General features: G+C 38.4%; 2 protein-coding genes across 3 annotated transcripts in view; one reads left to right on the forward strand and one right to left on the reverse strand.

Annotated features, from left to right (window-relative positions):
• Nucleotides 1-23,410, reverse strand: part of LOC134651940 (netrin-B-like) — a 273,691-nt gene that overhangs the window by 209,208 nt on the left and 41,073 nt on the right. The gene's annotated exons all lie outside the window — the stretch shown is intronic.
• LOC134652161 (bombyxin C-1-like) lies at nucleotides 2,775-4,334 on the forward strand. The gene is made up of 2 exons (XM_063507321.1): nucleotides 2,775-3,108; nucleotides 4,140-4,334. The coding sequence occupies exons 1-2, from the start codon at nucleotides 2,963-2,965 to the stop codon at nucleotides 4,321-4,323; spliced, it is 330 nt and encodes a 109-aa protein (XP_063363391.1). The 5' UTR covers nucleotides 2,775-2,962; the 3' UTR covers nucleotides 4,324-4,334.

Raw genomic sequence — 23,410 nt, forward strand, 5'->3', positions numbered from 1 at the left:
TTGCAAATTCGTACCAGAAGGAACCCAGTTCCATAATTAATATCTTTCGTGAATGTCACTGAGCATTAAAACATGATTAAACATGAAAGCGGTTTTGTCATCGTCAAAACGGAGTCTTGGCCCTGTTTTGGTTATTTTTTTTCCGCAGATGACGTGTTCGTGTTGTGTGGGTGACGTGTGTGTGTGTGTGTGCGTGTGTGTGCGTGTGTGTGTGTGTGTGTGTGTGTGTGTGTGTGTGTGTGTGTGTGTGTTTGTATGTGTGTGTGTGTGTTTCGTCTGGCACCATGCATGGAAGTACAAAAGGACGACTTAAAGCCAGAAAGCTTCAATCATGGGATAACAGAAATATTGAATAGGGCCAGGGACTTTAAGATTAAGTTCCATTGGGTCTGCATTATGGCTTGCCTATCGATTTTTGCACCGGATAGTTGCCGAATGTATTGAGTTCAGCAAAAATACTTAAATTATTGTCTCTGTAAATATCAAAAAATAATAATGGCAATGACTTTGACAAATTATGTTTTACGCGGCAAAACAGTCGGAAACAATGCAACGCGATGCAGTAGCGATTGGAATTTTACCTTTAACCGCGAATATTGCTGGGAACGTCACATCAGTAAGCGCGATTCCTCATTCCTTCCGAGCATTTCATTGTTTTCCCGCAACTTGAGAATAAAGCTTGTTGGCTTTAATTTTACTGGTGATTGTTCCTTTTATAAGTTATTGTTTTCAAATTGTAAGCGGGCTTAGAAATATTTATGACTGTTTTGTTTCTATGCGCTTGAAGGATTAGGAAACGACACTTTGCTTCTGCATTTTCATATCCTGCACATTACGAATATTAGGAATTGTTTTTGATAATGCCAGATTTTTGAGTTTCGCAAGTTATTTCCACTCGACTACTGATAGTGCTTGTCTGCGTGTAACATTAATCATTAAATTTAGCAAAAAAAAAGATCTAAAAAGCAGTGCCTCTTTTATTTAATTCGCCATAATTTTTGAACTGCTATTCCGCATGTGCCAATTGGCTCATAAACGGGTCAGTCTGTATGAAAATTTGGCATTCGTTTTGGCTTATCTTTTGATTTGATTCCTCTGGCAGAAAATACGGAGGAAGTCAGGGAGTCGGTAAATATTCTTTATTGTACCCTACCAAAACCTAGTCGAGAAAATATTATATAATATATTATATTATGAGCAACCGACTACAAGTAGTTATTAACATAACTTTCTGCGTCACACTTCGCACTTCTCGCTCGCAAGAAAAAAAAGGTACCTACTTACTCTCATCTTAAATCCCGGCAATGAACTTGTAACCCCCGTGTGTTGCTGATGACTATATGCGACGCCGACGATAATTGCTTACCACTAGGCGATTCGTCTACTAGTTTGCCTCCTGTATGATAAAAAAGAAAAATTTCTGATTTGCTGATCAGATTCTATTCCTCCACATACTATACATAATGCCATTGAATAGTCTGCATAATACGCCGGCATGCTTAAACACGTCTATCAAAATAAGACATACTCAGAACCGTCTATCAAATCCTGGAAACTTAAGTGCCTTGCTTCCTTGTATCTATTGAAATAATGATGATTGATATTTGTAGTTCAACCGCTCACAACAGAAAGTGCAATTCATGCAATGTAACTGATTGTGGCCATTGTCTGGTGCAATGAATGGAGAATGTTGGCGTTCATTTGGTGGTGACCCGGTGTTTTGCAAGATTCCGGGTTGCATTTATTTTGTTAAACTGTCAATTTGACCACCAGATTAGTAGTCATTAGTAGAAATAAGGCCATAGATGACATAATAAGTTCACTGAGATATATAAATTATTTTATTTCCTTTATTTCAGGTTATTTTATAACATGGACATAAAAATAAAATACAAAAACACATACAAAATACTCATAAACATATTATAAAAAATTCTAACCTATTAACCGGGGCAAGGCCCAAGCTGCCGGTGGTCAGGGCTGCAAGAGAGGAACTGGTGAACTATTTATCCGCGCCGAGTCCAAGATCACCGTCTTCTACATCTGACCCTTGACCCAACCACCTAGCGAGTCTCTGTCAAGATGTTGGTCGAGACTCTTCGCTATTAGACCGTTGTCTAGAAGAGATCGCTCTTTAGGGATAAGACCGCATGTTGCCTGCCTCTATCGTTAATCAATTGTTTTTCTTTAATCTGTATCTTTTACTGAGGTGTGCCAATAAAATAATCTATCTATCTAAATTTTAACTATTTACCGTATATAACCAATTCGGTTAAAAAAGGTGTTGATTTTACAATCATGTTCACTGAAAGTAAAATAAAAATCAGTAAAGCAAGAACAAAAATGTTAACAAGACAAAAAGCTTTGTCTTAAAGACAAGATTTGGGTCGGTACGAGGTAGAAGGAAATAAAGAATTTAACTATTTTCATACATTACTTAAGTTTCCATTGGAGTTCTCTATTAATGAGTGTCATCTTAGCTTTAGGCACCCTGATTCAGCGAACCTGTAACCTTATTATTGATACCCTTAAACTAAATCTTCTGGGGTCTTACCATGATGTCCTTATTGCGTATCTGTTTAGGACCTAAACTGAATTGCTAAAGGACGGAGCTATATAAGTCGCATAACTCCGTCCCTTAGCAATTCAGTTTAGGTCCTAAACAGAATCGCAATAAAGGCCCCTGATCTAAATTTAAATTATTTTCGTCACTCCTGTCATATTTGTTACCGTAGGTGTAGATGACGACGAAAGTCTTTCACAGCCCGTCACCCCCCATTACCGATCGTCTAACCCATTTCACGTGTTTTTCACATATTCACCTCTCATTAAGGTAAAGTGTTCACTGGATCGTGTATTAATTAGAATAATGGTATAAATACGAAAGCTCAGAAGCTTTCAGCACATTCCTCGCTTATCTGTCGCAACGATCAGCACGAAAACCCTAAAAACGAATACTAAGATGAAGGTCCAGTTTTCTTTGTTCTTCGTAGTAGTTGTGTTCTTTGTGTCAGTATATTGCCAGTCTGAGGATACTCCTCAGGTTTACTGTGGTAGGAGACTTGCTCAAACGATGGCTGTGCTGTGTTATCAGAAATATTCAAAGAGGTAAGAAATATTACTTGTACTTTTTAAAAGCTTTATCCTTGTAAAGTATGGTTGAACTCTTTCAATGGCCTCGTGGGCCATTCGGTAGTAACCTTACTTACGAAGATGGAGGTGCTGAGTTTAAATCCTTGGCATTTATTGTGTGTTTAGCACGAATGTGAAGATGTGTCCGGCCTAGTTTGTGGTCCCATATTGGGATGCCCTCCTCCAATTGAGGGGGGATATAAATCTTCTCGAGTCAGAGGTGTAGGGTTGGAGCCGGTGTAGCTTTATTTGACGTTAATAAGTGCATTGTAAATTGTAATATGCCTACTTGAATAAACTATAATTTATCTTTATCTGAATATTTGTTCCTGAGCTATGCGTGTGCTAATTTCTTGTGATAATAATTTCCATTTTACTTCAATTCATCACATATTTATAAAATAGCTGTGACTTTTTCACACATAGCTAATGACTGTTTATTTAGAAGAAGATTTATTTTTTTCGAAATGGAACGAAAATGGAAACAACGGTACGAATGTTTATGAAAAATGTTAATAGGAGTCTGGAAGCTACTTTTTTGGCTACTCGAACCTAAGTTTTAACGGCATCAATGTTCGCCAAATAGAATCTTGGAAGTATGGTATAAATATTTGTCCTGCATACTTACTACTTACTTGCTTGGCTGGCACGATGACCCAAAATAAGTCTTGGCCTCCAACACAAGAGCACGCCCCTTTACTCGGTCTCGAGCGATATAATGCCAGCTTTCGACGACGCCGAGCTCACGGAGATCTGCCTCCATTCTCTCCGCCCAACGATATTTAGGATGAACAGTTGGTCGACCCAAGTAGGCCCTTTTGGCTGTCCGATCTTCACCCATCCTCTTCCTAGCTCAGTTCTAGGTCTTTCTAGGTCTTACAAAATTTATACAGGAAAGACAGATAGATGGACGGACAGAGTCGCACCATAAGGGTTCCTTTTGTACCTTTTTGGTGCGGAACCAGCTAATAACTATTCGTCACTAAAATTGCACTGTTTCTCCACAGATCAGACTACAACTCCATCCACATGGGCTACGAGCCAGAGTTCAGCTGGCCCTGGCTATCCCGAAGCCTAGACCGCCACAGGGACCAGGGCCTGCCCAGAGACATGAGCCGAGGCAAACGAGGCATCATCGAGGAGTGCTGTGAGAACTCCTGCTCCATTCCAACACTGATGAGTTACTGCTAATTTGACGGACTCACGGCAATGAACATGGTTTTTGAGCAGTGTTTAGAGTTTTAGACCTTTAAGTTAATTTATGCATAATGTTTGGTATATCTTCTTTAGAAAATGTAACATTTGACACAAGTTATTTGTCGTCCGCCGCTTCAATGTTTTTAGACACAGTTGGTAAAATTTCCGAAACTCGCGGAGTTTTTTACGGGCCCGTTTCTCAAAGGCTTGTAAATTGTAATACAAGTGGAAGTCCCTTTCTAACAAAAGCTGTCAAAAAGTGACATCCGCTTGTATTACAAGTTACAAGCTTTTGAGAAACGGGCCCCTGGTACAAAGTTCCATCGTCATCAAATGTGGCAGTGCGGTGTGTGTGATGGGCACCTTCGCGCCAGGTTCAACTCGCGGACTGTATGACTAGATTAATTACATTACTTGCTGTTTTAGTTACTCATATTTAGAGACCTGTGACCTGTTTATCAAAAGCTTGTAACATGTAATACAAGTGGAAGTCCCTTTCTAACAAAAGCTGTCAAAAAGGGACTTGCACTTGTATTACAAGTTACAAGCGTTTGATAAACGGGCACTTGTGCATTTTTTATCAGGAATTGACGTTCTTGAGTCTTTAAATATACGTTGATGCGAAGGTATAGGATAGAAGTAAAAAAAAACGTTATATTTTGAATAATGATATACAGAACGTCTTGCATTCGATTATTTTCCGTAATTATGTCTATTATCGCGTGTATTTTGTTAAGTTATCATTAAATTTGTGTTGGAAAAAATGGCTGTTTTGCTTGAGTTTTATCTACCGTAGGTTACTAAAATATACGAGTATATAAACATGTTGGATCAAATTCTTTAGTAACATTAAAGCAACTGTTATAGGTAGTTCTTTAACGTATTATGCTATAAATGGAGGCACATTGTTAAAATATTCTTTAGACATGAGACTATAACATTTGTAAAATGTAGTAAAAATCTTTATTGTATAAATGTGTCCGAACCGTCTGTATTTTTAATATAAGTTAGCTCATTAAAAAATAAACTAAAATATTTACTAATGAGGAGAGACGCGCTAGACTTAGCTTCAAATGCGATGTTTAAAAAGTTATAGCTACCTAGATTTCGTTGCTAAAAAAATGTATATTAAATGGAATGTTCTTGTTGGTTTATAGTTTTATTTAACGCTTTGGGCATTAAATATACCTACCTACAGAGTGATTTTGTTATGTCTGACCACTGACCATACTACTGAACAACTCTGGGGCCGACCCCGAAATCGCAAAAAAATCTGCTGTTCCATTGAAAACATTGACATGTGGATTCACTGAAATGTATGAGACGACAGATTTTTTTCCCTATTTCGGGTTGGCCCCATAGTTAAATATGTTCAAGTATGACCCACATAATTATATTCTGCCCTCAGAGTATGGCCAGATACACCACCGTATACATCTCATAATATTTCATTCATATTCAAACAAACGTAAAAATATAAAAACAGAAATAATACTAAATTAAACTAGTTTTAATTTAGAAGTGCTTTCAAACACGAAGTTATGTGCAAAACTAATATAAAAGATTTAATAGGAAGTAAACGTGAATGTGGCACTTTCCATGAGTAATTTTATAAACACACCTCATACTTTATTTCATCTTTCGATAGGTATAGGTACCAATTTCAAGGTATTCTTCTTGTATCTAAGATGCAAATTCCAATCATTAAATCATTAAACTGTAGTAATAATCCGATAAACAGGTCGGCGTCGGACAAGTGCGAGTGTAAATTACATTATGTGTAAACGGCCGGGCCAGTAATAGAGCCTTCAAATAAATTAGAGGTCCCCTGCTGAGCCGTCGAGGGTCCAAGGTACAAGCGGATGCGATAAAAGTCCTTAGAATCCGTGTAAGCCAATTTTGCATTGACTTAAACGAAACAAAGTGTGGAAGTGTCATTATACAGGTTATATTTTATATTGGAGCCTAAAAGTATTAAAAAATAAGCCAAACTTTAATAGCGTTTGAAAAAAAAAATGGAAATAACTAGACGTCCGTCACCATTCTGTCTCAGAAAAAATGTTAAGCAGCCAGAGTAATTAGCGATAAATTATATATAGTGTCAAAGGATTGTCTCATTTCAAACATAGATAGAGATAATCATACTATCTTTGTGTTACACTACTACTAGCACCCAAAAGAAAAGGATGAGTACTTATAGTTTTTTTTGTTGTTATTACTGACAAATTGGTTTGACCAACTATACATGCTGCACTGGATAGGTAAATAATTATTTATTTACTTTCCTGACTGTCCATTTTAATCCTATGATAAATTAGAGATAGGGAATGACCGAAACCCACGTGGTGGTTAAATATCAGGAGAAATTTAAAAGCTACAGCACTTCAAGACCCGTCTTGAACCCGTTCTGGGTTGTCGATTGGTACATCCGATGAAGGAGACCCCGATGGGATAAAGGAAAGAAAATAAAGAAAAACCGGCCAAGTGCGAGTCGGACACGCGTTCCAAGGGTTCCTTACATTAAGTCCGACTGCACATTTGACTGCACATTTCGGTCGGACAGACAGACGCACGAGTGATCCTATAAGGGTTCCGTTTTCTATGGAACCCTAAAAACTGTCCTATTACCGTAAAATGGGGTGAGTAGGTTTCGCGGGGAGAGGTGGGTTATGAATGGGGAGAGAAGGTTTGAGAGGGGGGTGAGAAGGGATTTTAAGGCTACTGCTACAAAAATAATATATTCCAATTTAAAATGGAGCTATAGTAATACGCATAATAAAAAAAAATCGATCCAACATTCTTCCAAAATCACCTTTGTATGAAAAGCCCTCTCACCCCAAATACGAGGCACTACGGGGCGAGGTGGGTTTTCCTCTTTATCGTCAAAGTTATGAAATGGAACTACCCAAAATAAGATAAAAACTAAAATACAAACGTCCGGAACACTTATTATATACACCATTCAGTTTGCATATGTAAAAATAAAATGTTATCGAGGTTTTAATGTCAGTTTTGCGCCTACTCTCCCCATTTTACGGTACATCCCGCGAACACTCGCTCCGCTTGACGCCACCGCTTATGACTTACCGACATCGTGCCCGACGGAGTGTTGGGAAATTATCTATACTTTTGTTCTTCTATTTAACGATGACAGCCGTTATATATGACGTGTTTTGAAGAAACATTGTATAGTAGAAAGTACCCGAATGCCGAAGTTATCTCCGTCTCTATCGGAACAGCAGCGAGATTAGACGATGATTGTATTATCAGCTATCACTTTCTTATTTGACAAGACAATATGAGACAGTGATACATAAAACATGACTTGATTTCATATTGGGATTAAGAATCAGTCGCCGACTTGAATCAGAGTACAGTCGCCATCAGATATATCGGAGCGGCTGAGGCGCTCACATATATCTGAACACACTTCTATTGTCAGGGCGGAGTGCGTGTTCAGATATTGTGAACATCTTGGCCGCTTCGATGTATCTTCGATGTAACGCTAGGTATAAGGTCCGCTTAATAATCTGCCACTACATACTTGTGTTGCAGTCAGCAGCAGAAGTTGCTAAGCGGCCGAGGTGTTCAAAATTACCTTGACACGCTCTTATTCTCTTAACAATAAAGTCGCGTCGAGATCATTTTGAACACCTGGCCCGCTTAGCAACTTCTGCTGTTGACTGTACAACAGCTGTAACATAAAATGTCGGTCTGTCCATAAACTATCAATTTCAGCTCATAAGGATAGTCATAAAAATATACAGCGCTTGGTACTTGTATTAGGGTAGCCTAAGGCCTGCGCAAACCGGCGGAGCGCAGCGCAAATGACTTTAAAATTATCAATGTATTTTCTTCCCTATTTCAATTACCTTCAGGCATAAATTTAAATGCTTTGAGACCGACCTCGGAGCATCACGGCGGATTGCTACTCCGCGGCATCGGGGATCACGCTAGACTCGCTAGAGGATACCGCGGCGGTAGGCGCCGGCAAGCCGCGGCATGCGCCGAGGCCTCCCGAATGCGCCGGAGTAGCGCCGGGACGACGGGGGAGAACTCGTACACACTAGTCACTAATCCCTTGTGATAGGTAGAGTACACGCGGCCTACGCCGAAGTTAGGGTTACCAGATGGTCGGGATTTGGCGGGAATCTCCCGATTTTTAGCATGTGTTCCCGATTCTCGACAAAGTGAAAATTGTCTATTTGGCTATTTTGGGGTCCCGTACCCAAAGGGTAAAAACGGGACCCTATTACTAAGACCGCTGTCCGTCCGTCCGTTTGTCACCAGGCTGTATCTCACGAACCGTGATAAGTAGCTAGACAGTTGAAATTTTCACAGATGATGTATTTCTGTTGCCGCTATAACAACAAATACTAAAAACAGAATAAAATAAAGATTTAAGTGGGGCTCCCATACAACAAACGTGATTTTTGACCGAAGTTAAGCAACGTCGGGCGGGGTCAGTACTTGGATGGGTGACGGTTTTTTTTGCTTGTTTTGCTCTATTTTTTGTTGATGGTGCGGAACCCTCCGTGCGCGAGTCCGACTCGCACTTGGCCGGTTTTTTATTAGATACATCTCTGTTTAGCCCTATGGTTGACTGGTAGAGAAAGCCTTTAGGCATTAAGTCCGCCATTTGTACATTTAATTTGTATTTTGTGCAATAAAGTTTAAATAAATAAATAAATATATGATAAGGAAAGTTCTGAAGACTGGTCACTCTACTTGTAGGCAAGTTACAAGTAGTTCCTACCAGTTCTTAGAAACTAATTCATTTCATATACATTACCAAAGTAAATCTAAACCTCCATTGGAGATACCTAAAAGGCAGTCAACCTTATATTGCTACCAAGTTACATTTGCGGTCAAAAGACGCGTCACTCTCCTCATCCTGATATAAAAATGTATGATATAAAGCTAGTTCCTGGTTTATCCACTAGCACGGCTAAGTTTGTAGCGCTAGCTTAAAAACAAATCATATTTTCAGTTTCCTATAGCCGTATCGTTAACATCTTCTACTTTCTTAGTATGTAAAAGTGTTAGTTATAGATTTTACGAGCAGCAGAATTAAGTTTGTCACGTTAAATGTTATAAACCAGAATTGTGTGTGGAGATATCATCGCCATATCTAATATTAATAATTCTCGATGGCAAAGATAGCGTAGTGAGTTAATTTGAGTTGACTTGATATGTTGTTGAACCGAGCTTTTTAGGGTTCCGTACCCAAAGCGTAAAAACGGGACCCTATTACTAAGACTCCGCTGTCCGTCCGTCCGTCCGTCCGTCCGTCCGTCCGTCCGTCTGTCACCAGGCTGTATCTCACGAACCGTGATAGCTAGACAGTTGAAATTTTCACAAATGATATATTTCTGTTGCCGCTATAACAACAAATACTAAAAACAGAATAAAATAAAGGTTTAAGTGGGGCTCCCATACAACAAACGTGATTTTTGACCGAAGTTAAGCAACGTCGGGCGGGGTCAGTACTTGGATGGGTGACCGTTTTTTTGCTTGTTTTGCTCTATTTTTTGTTCATGGTGCGGAACCCTCCGTGCGCGAGTCCGACTCGCACGTGGCCGGATTTGTTTTTGTTGTCCCCTACACTTTTTTTTCAAATTTGGGATTTTTTATGTTATTTCTACTCAGAATCACGAGCTCTTTCTATCCTAATAGGAGAAAAAAAGTGTCCCAAAATTTCCATACATTTTTCGATCTTTCCATTCCGCGACCGCCATACAAAGTCTATGAAAAATGGTGACGTAATGGAAATAAAAACCTTAGGACACTTTTTTTCTCCTATTAGGATAGAAAAAGCTCATGATTTTGAGTAGAAATAACATAAAAAATCCTAAATTTGAAAAAAAAAAAGTGTATGGGACAACAAAAAAAAAACGCCCAGATACCCAGCAAAGAGAATTTGAAATAGAGGTGGTTTTTTATAGTAAAACATGTAACAACAGTTAATTTACCGCCATCTTTAGATAGAAGATTTAAAGTTTTAGAACGCCATTTGAATTGATCCTTACCTATTCTACGATATCAACTCTGCACTATCAACGCTATCGATCTAATGTAAGTTGTGGAGGGATGATCTGATGATCGCCAAGTCGAGCGCGAAGCAAACACTGCCGTACCATCCTTTACTGGAACCATTTCGCCGCATTTTCAGGCCCCTATTTGAGAACCTCTGGATAAGACCAGAACGCAGAAATTTTCGTCATCCAGTAAGCTTAAAATCCAAAATTTCAAGTCTGTAGGTCATTTAGTTCCGAAGTTAAGCGAAAGCAAAGTTTCGCATTTATGACACTCATTCATTCACTCATGATCATCAGAATACAATTAGTACTTCCCATAAACTCAGAGAGCTGAAATTTGGTACAGAGTTAGGGTTTAATGGCCACATAAAGGGTTAACCTAAAAATATTGCAATATCAGTCACGTTTTAAAGATCTCAGAACTGCATAAGTAAGTTTGTAATCCCATATAAATATATGATATTACAAAGTTACTGTTGCAGTTCCTACAAATAGTAGGTAAAGTAAAGGTACACTACGATGTACGATGTGAGTATGAATGAAGATATGTTTAGTTATGATATGTGTATACATAGTATGGGTATGAGTACCCGAAAAGAAGGACTGCCTAGGTACAAAAAGAGATGAGATCCCATCAAAAACATTACATGTAAAAAGGTGCAAGTCTCGCAACGCTTTTACTACAAAAAAGTTTTGAGATGTAATGTGAAACCAAGTCGGTTATTTTAATCAGTGCCAGGGGGTGTTAAAACCGTATCAATAAGATATCTTTAATTTGTAATACATATAATGACTTGGCAATCGCACATAATGCTTTACTCGTACCGTACTCGTAAATATGTGTAATGCTCAAACTGCAATTAGCGCTAGCGTTATGTTCAATTAGAATTATTTTTAAGAGGTGACGATGATCCTTTTGTCATTATGCAGCCGTGCGATGGCCAAGTCATTATACGTATTACAAATTAAAGATATCTTATTGATACGGTTTTAACACCCCCTGGCACTGATTAAAATAACCGACTTGGTTTCACATTACATCTAAAAACTTTTTTGTAGTAACAGTAAAAGCGTTGCGAGACTTGCACCTTTTTACATGTAATGTTTTTGATGGGATTATTATTACCTCACGATCCGAAAAAAAAAACCAAATGTTGATTCATGGAATGAAAAATTGTTAAATAATATAATATGTCGAGATAATGCTCAAAGTAAAGCGCTATTGCAAAAATATTAATGAAACACAACATTTTCGATTACACTTTAAGAACCATGAATTTATTAAAAATAAAATATCCTTGTTCCTATGTAATTGTGTTGATGTATTATCCGATGTATTATTATATTAAATAAATAAATACATAATATAAAATAAACTTTAACTAAAACGATTTTTTAAAAAAATTTTAAACCGCAAAGGGATTCATGAATCGATAATGATTTCCGGTTTTGATAAACCTTCGCAACGATATAAGGATCTAAAAAAGATTTAAAGTAATTAAGCAATCTGATCCCCATTGCCCAACTAGGCAACCTCAATTATCAATCAAGAGCCTACACAACTGCCAATAATATAGCTATTATTTATTATTATATAACAATCACCACAAAAGCCAAGGCGATACACAACATGGAGTGTAATTCCCATCGCTAGCTAAGCACATCGACTCCAGGCTTAGGCTGAAATGACTCACGTTAGAACGGTCCGGGTCCGGGCCGAGGCGTCCGACACTTCTTTGTTTGTGGCGGGTAATCGGTGATCACGTGATGCTCTCTATAGAAAACTGAAGTGTCGAAAGCCTCGACCAGGTCCCGGACCGTTTCAGCATGAGCGTAGCGAGAGAAAATTAGGCTCCTTTTTCGGAACCTAGAGGAGATAGGTACTTTTTTCTGTCTATTTTATGACCTACCTCATTACTAGTGTCCGACCGAAGGTTCGGTTTCGGTTTCGGTTTCGGCCAGTTTCGGCCAAAAAATCATGTTTCGGCCGTAGTTTCGGTTTCGGCCAAAAAACGGCCGAACCTTTCGGCCGGGCCGAAACATACGCAATGGTACTTCGTTCTATGAAACTAAACTATGTGACAAAGACCAAAAGTTGTGGAACAAGTAGGACAACAATATTAATACATATACTGATTGATGTATACAGAAATTAATCGGTTTATTATTAAACACAATTCCACTAATGATGAGCCCACTGAACGGTCGACGCAGTCTTAAGAGGCTGTCAATACCTAAAACGCGCACACTGTCTAATTGTATCGTAGTAAATGAGATAGCACTGACGCATGTTACTGGGCCTGGGCAGTGGGCAAGGGAATAATAAGATAACTCATCATCTTCCTCGCGTTATCCCAGCATTTTGGCCACGGCTCATGGGAGCATGGGGTCCACTTGACAACTAATCTCAAGAATTGGCGTCGGCACTAGTTTTTACGAAAGCGACTGCCATCAGACTGACCTTCCAATCCAGAGGGTAAACTAGGCTTTATCGGGCTAGTCCGGCTTCCTCAATGGTAAATATCAAATGATATTTCGTACATAAGTTCCGAAAAACTCATTGGTACGAGCCGGGGTTTGTAGTGTTTGTACCTGCGACCTTTGGATTGAAAGTCGCACGCTCTTACTCACCGTTGGGCCACCAGCGCTAAAGGGAATAATAAGAAAACTATTGAAATAAAAATAAATGTTGATTATTTGTGTAATATTACTCGTTAGCGGTTTAGGTATAAGTAAATGTTTTGACAAATTAATTTTAATTTCAGACACATAAGTCAAGAAATAAAGTCATTAGAACCGTTTCTTTGCAATTATTTTCTATCGAGACGATGTCGTTCAATCATGTATTGAGTGCGGCCACGGTCTTAAAATGTAATAAATATTAACATAGGTATAAATATATTTTTTGCTTTACTAAATCAAATAGTTTTTCTTAAAAGGGGCTACCTGTGGTTTTCATCGATTTTTGACAAGTTTTGAATCGTATCTCCTACTTTTGCACTACAGATAGATTTTTATAAGACAAACGGCTATCGGTTCTTCAATATTTATTTCCATTATTGTCTACCGGATTTTGAAAGAAATTGATACTATTTTATGATTTTGCTAACATTGTCTAAAAGAAAACTTTTTCGTATGTAGATTGCTGTGAAGGATATTACTTAAGTATACGAAATCTACATATTTGGGTTCGTCTTTGACGTGTCGTAAAACGTCGGTTTTAATTTTAAACGAATTAACACAAAAGTTATGGCCAGAAAACCAGTTTTTTGGCCTTAAATTGTTCAACTTTGTTGCCAAATATCTCGAAGACAATGAACTTTGAAGTAAATATGGAATACTATATTGCTTAAAGCCGTTGCTGTTAATATGATAAGCCACAAAAAACATAAGAAAACTAAGGGATTCAGATCGAAGGTCATTAGCGTGGCGGAGCCCCTTAAGTAACATAAATTTCAAGGACATTGGGTGTTGACAGCCCCTTAATATGAGTTTAAAAGCGGTTTTATGACATTTTTTCAACGATTTTAACAAATCTTCAAAAGTTTCGGTTTCGGTTTCGGCCGAAACTAGAGCCAAAGCCGAACATTCGGTTTCGGTTTCGGTTTCGGCAAAAAAACATGTTTCGGTCGGACACTACTCATTACCTATATTTAATTATTCCTTGCTATATGCAAGGGCCGGTAGCCCGGTAAAGACGCACTGCAAGCAACCAGACTGCAACTGCAACGTAGGCGTGCAGTTCCCATACAAATTGCAGTCGGGTTGCAGTCCGTCTGTATCGGCCCTATCTGTTTAAGGCCCTTTTACTGGTTTGGTGAACAAATGCGCACGATACGCTACAGTAATAGTAGTAGCCGTAGCCATTTATTTGAGATTTTCTGTAATTATTTCACCATACAAGAATCACGATTGTCTCCATCCAAAATAAAAGATCACAACTAACAAAGTACGACAACCCAATCAGTACTTTAATCGTTGGTGATAAGGTGTATTTTCTCTTGATTGAAGGATGTTGTTACATTGTTGTAGCTAACGGTGTAATTAGTAGAGGCTCTGCAAAGTATCAAAGATGATTTATCGACCAATATTTATATCTCAAGCAGATAATCCTGAGTTTCTTGTAAGTTTAACGTTTTCTTATAGCAGAATGAATGAATGAATGAATTTTAATGAATTTTATTTGCGGAATACGGGTACATAGGGTTGGTATAAATATAGCATTTACAAGTTCTCCATACTCTACTTAGACAGGCAGGCAAAACATTTTGATGGATTGTTAATAAATTAAGGATCCAACAAGATACAGAGACTTAGCCTTTTTACAAGTCTTATCCAACAACATGCATACTATTACAATTAACATTAAAAAACGCAGTGCAATCTTTAAATAAAATTTAATATATTTAAGTAGGTGCCTTTAACTATACAACTAAAATCCATCCATGTGTGCTATCAAAATCGTTGCAGACTTCTCTCGGTCTAACTATGTTTTAATATGCTACTATATGCGTAGGTTTATTCTTCGAAAACAATCTGTCCAATCTTCAAATACGCCACATTAATAAACACTATTCAAACTATGAAAAACATTGAAACTCAAGAGTTACCATCCGTAAGTATCTCATTAAAAAAAACTTTACAATAACGTAATAATGCCAACTACACGAAACTCCATATTAAAACACGCATTCAAAATTAAACCTTACTTGTATACTCATAAAGTATGAATCCCCTTTATACATTTTTGAGTAACATTTCCCAATCTTCCAAAAACACTTAAATCATTCGAATACCACCCATATATCTATAACTTTAGAGTACTCTCTAACTCCACAGGTTAATTTGTCGGTAAGGTCAAGACTGTCACCTTGCGTGTGTCGTATTTTTCTCACGTAGTCATAACAATTGCAGCATTTTGTTCTTATTTCTACAATTACGGAAAGCATACAAATTGTGAGCTAAAAATAAACCAGGGCATGATTTAAAACTTAAGTTTGAACAAAACATGTAAGTAGTATATAGCCATGTAGGTAAGTATACACATACAGTCATGCTCCGTGATCCGTGATTGTTACGCCATTTAGGGTTCTAGCTAAATTGAACATTCCATAGCGTAAGTATGGACCAACCAATTTAGCTACGACCCTAAATGTAATAGTATAAAACTTTGCCCTATAATAATGACTTTGCCCACCGCGTCACAGTTCAGCAAAAGCGAAATAACTTAAAAGTAGTTACCGATAATAATACCGGTAATATTTTATTTAATCCTTTTTGCAGTCGGTTTTTCAATTGTTTAACGAATTAGTGTAGGTACCTATACTGGTAACTTTAAATACAACTCACGCAGTTTAGTTAGTCATACCTGAAACAAGAAAATAACATAATTTATTAAAATGTTACACATTACTGACACACACGAGTCCAGCATAATACTCCGAGGCATAATACGATTAACACTGGAGTAAAACATATATATTTCAACGTTATAAAAATTCTTTGATGTTTTTTTCTCAAACACTGCAATAATAAAATTAAATACAATCTATAAAAATAAATGGTCTTACAAGTAAATAGGTAAATAATATATTGAGTCATCTTTTTGCTAAGCTTGTCAGCATGGTTCCATTTTTATCGCCTGTCACTATGCCGGTCACTTTCAGCTTGTCAGCATGGTTCCATTTTTATCGCCTGTCACTATGCCCGTCACTTTCGCACTTACATACTTGTTAGAACGTGACAGGCATGGTGACAAGCGATAAAAATGCGACCGTGCTACCGCCGCAGTACGGATATGATGTTCGTTCTTGTCTAAGACATTTGTCACGTGCAAAAAGCCATCCATAATACGCCTGCTGATGACTTTTAAAGCTTACTGTACTTAAATGGTCAGTACTGTCAGTAGCAGGTGTCAATTGTCAATCAGTCAGCAGTAAAACAGGCTGTGCCACTATGCGCTGGACAAATAAGATCCGTGACAATACCGGCAGCGGCAGTAAAATTTACGAGGCCATACACACTGGAGATCGAAACAAGTGGCAAGATCGTTCAGATGCAATTCATGGAGGTTACGACCCTCAGCAATGATAAGACTCAAGGAGGAATGGTAATATCATCGCATGTTAAATGAGAACAAATAGAGATAATGATTTTAAATTTTGAGGTAACGAGCACATGATGGTCAAAAACTGCCGTCGCCCATGGACACCAGAAGGGTTGCAAGTGCGTTGCCGGTCCTTAAGATCGTAAAATGTTCTTTTCTGGACGGTTTCGAGGTTGGAAATTGGAAAATGTCTCTGCTATCATCTCACGTAACACTCGAAGGGTCGGCAAAACGCATCACCTCTAGAGTTGCAGGTGTCTTAAACTTGAACCATTACACATGCGCGATGGACCAATACGCCTTGCACTCGATACAGACGGTGCTGCTGTTGACGATTTTCTAAACCGTTCGAAATATGTCGAGCGATTATCCGAGCGGCTTTAACTTTAGTGCAACTTTTAACAAGCCTTCCAAAACATGAACGCGTGAAGTAACTATCCTACACGCTCACCCAGTAGTACAACTTTTTCCTGCTAACTACCTATCCTCGCTTGTCGCGGTGTCGTTCGACATACTTAACTCGCGCGATACCATCTCGCGGTGGGCGGTGATAGAACGCCAATTGAGTAGGCTTGAAGCACCTTAAATTGCTCAAGAGCGGAGGCGATTCGAACTTCGCGGTTTTAAAACGAAATTAAAAGAAAGCAAAAGATTTGTTGCACCGCGCGAAATTTGCGACGAAAACATGGTCGTCGCATGGGTTTTTACGTTTTATCTCAATTAGGTACTCTGAAAACATAATTGTATTTTAAAAAATCTCATAAGTTCCTTCGTATTTTCTCGGAAATGTTCGTATTTGTCATGCTACTTCAGTCAACATCACTACTTTTTGTACCGCGACTAACTGAAATTGCGAGACACGTTCGTACATTTCCGTGAAAATACGAAGGAAAATAATTATGCACTACATCTGTAGCTTCACTGGGTGTATTTTATTTGTATGTTTGATTCAAATCTTGTAACAGTAAATAAATAGATAATTTAATTTACGTTATATTACAGTGCTGCACAATGTTGCCCTACAATAGTTAACTGCGGTGTGGATGGACATTTAAGCTCATTAAGGTCTTACCTGTGCGATACTAAGATTGGTCTAAAATCCCACACAGCCTAATAAAATTTGCAAACACATAAATTACACCAATAACAGCTTAGACCACGATAATAAGCAATAAATTTAGCATTGCTAATACCCAATAATATGTATACATAATATTACAACAGTTTATACTCCAAAACGCACTGGATAGTACAGTCAGCATCAAAGGTAACGTATAAAGGATGAATCACGTCAGACCGGGCCGTGTCTGGGCCGGAGCTTTCGGAGCTTCGTTTTCTATGGAAAGCATCACGTGATCATCTGTCATAGAAAAGTAAGCGCCGGAAGCTCCGGCCCGGACACGGCCCGGTCTAACGTGAGTCATCCTTAAAATAACGCACCACTTACTAAGTATACACCTATACACGTAAACATCATCATCTAATTTCAAGTATCGTACACATAGTTCCGTATTAGGGGTATATTACCTTTTATAAAATACCACACAGTTTAAATGAGCAAAAAATGGTCGCGTTTTTATCACCTGTCATGTCATGCGTCACTTTCGCACTTACAATTTAGTTAGAACGTGACAGGCATGGTGACAAATGATAAAGAAGCCGGCCATCTTAGCCCTTCTGATCAAAACTGTCTTATAAATAAAAACCTAAGACACAATTCGCTAGCAAACATAACAGTAAAGCAATCAACAACTCTTGAAACATTTTCTTAAGTAATCTCCACAAAACAGGCTCTAAATCGTTCTATTAAGGCCTCACGTTATCACAGACAATACCATAAATAACAGACGTTTGCAGTATCATAGGCGAACTAAATAGCTTATTTCCATAGAGATGCTGTGGTGCAAGCTATTAGAGTTCAGTTATGCGGAAATAAGGCTTCTGGAAGGGTTTGTTTTCTTTTTAAATGCGAGCGAAAAGAGAAAATAGTCTTAGTATAAGTAGACTGAATGTTTAAATTACAGAGAAATTATTGTGGACTATAATTAACTGGAATTAAATAATTTAAATAATACTTTAGTCGTCTTAACTTCAGGTTGTTTACCTATAGAATATACATTATATGACATCTATTTACTAAAGTACTACATATATGTAATTTTAACATGTTATAATGTTGCGCTCTTGACTCTATATATAGGTATAATTTATATTTGAAGTCGCGCTAGATATACAGTGTGGAAAGATAAGTCGGGCCCTGGAGGGAAACTACCTTAAATCCTTAAGCTGGCTCATTTTACTTAAAGGAGACATTCCTTTATTTTTTAAAAGAAACAAAACTGCATTCAAAGATTTTCTAAAACTCGCTTGCCTCGCCCGGCAGTTTTGTTTCTTATTTAAAATGTCTCCTTTAAGTAAAATGAGCCAGCTTAAGGATTTAAGGTAGTTTCCCTCCAGGGCCCGACTTATCTTTCCACACTGTATATAGCGTCGCGAATGAGAACGCAAGTCATGCTAGGCGGTCAGGATATGTACCTAAGTCCATTCTGAGGCCCATTCTCTGTTTTTCTTTTCCCTAATTTCCAAGCCTATTCCTAATTTGAATTAGTACATTACATATTTAGGGAGGTGAATAGTAAATGCTCCAGATCACAGGTGTTTGTGGCCCGAACCGAAGGTGAGGGCCATAAATAGGTGTGCGATCTGGGGTTTTACGAATTACCACCCGTGGTTTGTCTAAAGTTTAACGTCTTGCCTTGGCCAGGAAGTGAGATTTTCTTCTCGCGTAGCGGGAAATATTATTACAAATCGCCAAACCCTACTCCCTTGTATCCGTCCAAGCGAAGAGCACGGACCTTGTAGAAACTGTAGGACACAAACAACACAAACCAGTCTCGTCCGATTTCATCCAAACTTACATTACATCTCATTTGGTATTTACGACGCCATGCAGTTTGCAGTTTGTAGGATGTTTCTCTGAGTTAGTATTCTGCGTATTGATTTAAACTTGCACGATTTTCGCACACTATTTTATTGAACAGAACAACAGAAAGAAACCACGTTATCAATGTTATAGTGTCAAAATAGGGATTAGCAAAAACACGGACCTACCGTGTTTTTTGCTAACCTAACCTACCCTAAATTCGTCTTTCAGTCGTAGGTATTTAACGCCTTAACTGACATTAAATAATAATTCACCTATAAACTGTATCATGGGATTCATTCGTGTATTTAGAGTAAGTTTTAGTATTATTTTCATAAAATACAAGACGAAGTTCGGGACGGTTAGGATTTTTTTATTTATTATTTAATTATTTTTACAGCTCTTCTTATTTCTTGGTTTTTAGGGTTCCGTACCCAAAGGGTAAAAACGGAACCCTATTACTAAGACTCCGCTGTCCGTCCGTCCGTCCGTCCGTCTGTCACCAGGCTGTATCTCACGAACCGTGATAGCTAGACAGTTGAAATTTTCACAGATGATGTACTTCTGTTGCCGCTATAACAATAGATACTAAAAACAGAATAAAATAAAGATTTAAGTGGGGCTCCCATACAACAAACGTTATTTTTAGGGTTCCGTACCCAAAGGGTAAAAACGGGACCCTATTACTAAGACTCCGCTGTCCGTCCGTCCGTCCGTCCGTCCGTCTGTCACCAGGCTGTATCTCACGAACCGTGATAGCTAGACAGTTGAAATTTTCACACATGATGTCGCTATAACAACAAATACTAAAAACAGAATAAAATAAAGATTTAAGTGGGGCTCCCATACAACAAACGTGATTTTTGACCGAAGTTAAGCAACGTCGGGCGGGGTCAGTACTTGGATGGGTGACCGTTTTTTTGCTTGTTTTGCTCTATTTTTTGTTGATGGTGCGGAACCCTCCGTGCGCGAGTCCGACTCGCACTTGGCCGGTTTTTGACCGAAGTTAAGCAACGTCGGGCGGGGTCAGTACTTGGATGGGTGACCGTTTTGTTGCTTGTTTTTTTGCTTGTTTTGCTCTATTTTTTGTTGATGGTGCGGAACCCTCCGTACGCGAGTCCGACTCGCACTTGGCCGGTTTTTATTATATTTTATTTTACTCGAGCGAAGTTGGGCATCAACGGCGAAGTTAGGTCGATAGGCCAATCCTGAATCCAACGGGTTTTGTTGATTACATTAACATATGAAGGAAAATAATAATATGACGCCTTTGGCCATATCTACTGACATTCTGTCTCAAGTGTACGTATTGGTCGTACCGTCTGCGGGCAAGGGCCCTCCAAGACCCTTTTCACACAGATTTTACGCTCCGAGTGAATTGACTGGGCTATGTACGCATAAAACTTCACGAGGACTGTTTTGACTTTATACTTTTTAATGCGAGAACATGCTTGCACTTTTTTAAGTACCCCTTGCGTAAAGGAAGTTGAGTTTTAAGTGGTTTATATTCTTTGGACTCGGATCTTCTTTAAATGTTTTAATTTTTTTCTGCTAAAGAACGCGAAGTATTTCTTCTTTCTATATTAGTTCTGTTATTGTTATTAAAATGAATAATTCACAAAAATTAACATAGCAGGGGTCTAAATCATGATCGCTTTATTGTGTAAACGCATTTTGTTGCGCAATGTGGGTTAAACAAACCTTACCTAATAATAATAAATTACGAATATAGGACCTAAAAACTTTGATATCAAATAAAGCTTATAATGGAAAATTTAACTTTTACTTTACAGCTTTATAGAATCACATTATTTCTAATCACTGTCTCAAAAATCACCCTGTGTATGTCTTTAACTAAAATATACGGCAGCGAATCTGCCCCACACTTGCGTTCATTATGTCTGAAACAGACTTTACGGGACCAATTACTTATAATTACTTCCTGGGTGTAGTGTCAATTAATTTTGAGAAAAGTCTTTTACTACGTCGGTGGCAATCAAGCAGACATTTTGCGTATTAACAAGAGGTAGTAACAATGTCGCTTATGGACTCATAAAAATTCAGGACAAAGTGTCATTCAATAGAACTTGCTAACTATGTAAACAAAAGATACTAGTAAATTGACATTCTGTGTCAATTTTAGTATGGCGGTTTGTTTACATAGTGAGCAAGTTCTATTGAATGACACTTTACAGGTCGACGCTTAGATAACACGTACACTCCTTTTTTGAAAACACCATAAGTACATTCAGTATCACTATACACCTTATAAAATAAGTCCCCCGCCGCGTCTGTCTGTTTGTATGTATGTATGTTCGCGATGAACTCAAAAGCTACCTACTGAACAGATTTTTATGCGGTTTTCACCTATCAATACAACGATTCTACATGTAAGGTTTAGATGGGTGTATAATTTGTAAAGGTTGTGTGTAACCCGTGCGAAGCCGGGGCGGGTCACTAGTACCTATTAAAATGAGTCACTCATGCCATTAAGGGCCACCAAACACTAGCGTCTTTTGAACGTCGGCGTCTAGTCGGCGCTATGGAAAATGGGCGTCGGTGCGCAGTTGCGCCAACGTTGCGTCGAGCAGCAGCCATAGAGTTGACTAGACGCCGACGCTCGGGAGACGCTAGTGTGGGGTGGCTCTAAAGTTGTATTTACAAAAAAACGTATTTTTAGGAGGGCACTCTAGGTAACTAAACGTCCAAAAACTGCTTGAGTGAAGGACTCCATTTTGTAATACCAAGGAAGAGAGGGCCAAAGGTACTCAGTGAAAGTACATTTAGCTATCGCGGCACGTAGCAATATTAAACAATAAATATCCGTGTTTTATGACAAACTCCTTGATTGTAAACTAGTAGGCAATAAAGGGGATAGATTGCGCAATAAAGTAAGCATTTATAAAGCTTACCGTACCGCTCGTTGCTTGGTGAGCAACTGGAATGATACCTTAACGGCCCCATTCGAACAATGCTTATAAGATGTACCTAACAGCGACACCATACCGGACAAAAGTGATAATTAGGTTACAGAAATGACACTTTTGATACTGACAGATCGATATCGTATCGCTGTGACATCTTATGAACATTGCTCGAATTGGGCCGTAAGTCAGGGGGTTGGAAACATTTTTGGCAGCTGTCCGAGAAGCGATTAGAGAACGAGTATTTTCTCGCGAAAGAACTAACGTATCAAATAAATCACGTATGAATAAAATAATGTGTGCTGGCAGTACATTTACAAAGAAAAAAAAAACGCTCGCACGCGAAAAAAGTTTTTTTTTTTATATTAGTTATCGGTGGTAAACAAGCATACGATTGATGGTAAAGAGCTCAAAGTAGCAGCAGTTACAAGTGCTGCTATTTTGAGCTTTGATACAAAAGTGTCACAAGCGAGTTGCTAACATATTACGACTCTCTGTGTTAAAACGGAGGTCCCTTATCGCATACAAAGCCTTTTTTAGAAAGGCTCATACATCTACAGGGCCACGGGGTCACTTCGACCCGGTAAATAAAGAAAGAAACCAGTCCTGAGGCGAAAAAAATATTTATTGCCGTCCGAACGGAAAACACCGCGTGCATAAATAATGCATTGTGTTGGGATTAATTGCTCAATTTGTTATGAGCCGGCTTATTAATTAGTGATGACAGTTTTTTTAATGGTTGTAATTGGTTGTTATTTATATACCTATGTTTTTACTTTCTTTAACGTTTAATAATATGCAAAGTTGGCTATGTGGCGGGATAAGCCAAGCCAAGATATACCTAGATAAGGTGCGATCATCATCTTCCTCGCGTTGTCCCGGCTTTTTGCCACGGCTCATGGGAGCCTGGGGTCCGCTTGGCAACTTATCTCAGTAATTGGCGTGGGCACTAGTTTTTACGAAAGCGACTGCCATCTGACCTTCCAACCCAGAGGGTAAACTAGGCCCGTATTGGGATTATTCCGGTTTCCTCACGATGTTTTCCTTCACCGAAAAGCGACTGGTAAAAGTCAAATGATATTTCGTACAT

This window comes from Cydia amplana, chromosome 11, assembly GCF_948474715.1.
Source record: "Cydia amplana chromosome 11, ilCydAmpl1.1, whole genome shotgun sequence".
NCBI classification, from domain to species: Eukaryota; Metazoa; Arthropoda; class Insecta; order Lepidoptera; family Tortricidae; genus Cydia; species Cydia amplana.

Coding starts and splice junctions, on each gene's coding strand:
- LOC134652161 (XM_063507321.1), top strand. CDS start 2,963: ATGAAGGTCCAGTTTTCTTTGTTCTTCGTAGTAGTTGTGTTCTTTGTG. Junction 3,109..4,139: donor TATCAGAAATATTCAAAGAG/GTAAGAAATATT, acceptor GTTTCTCCACAG/ATCAGACTACAACTCCATCC.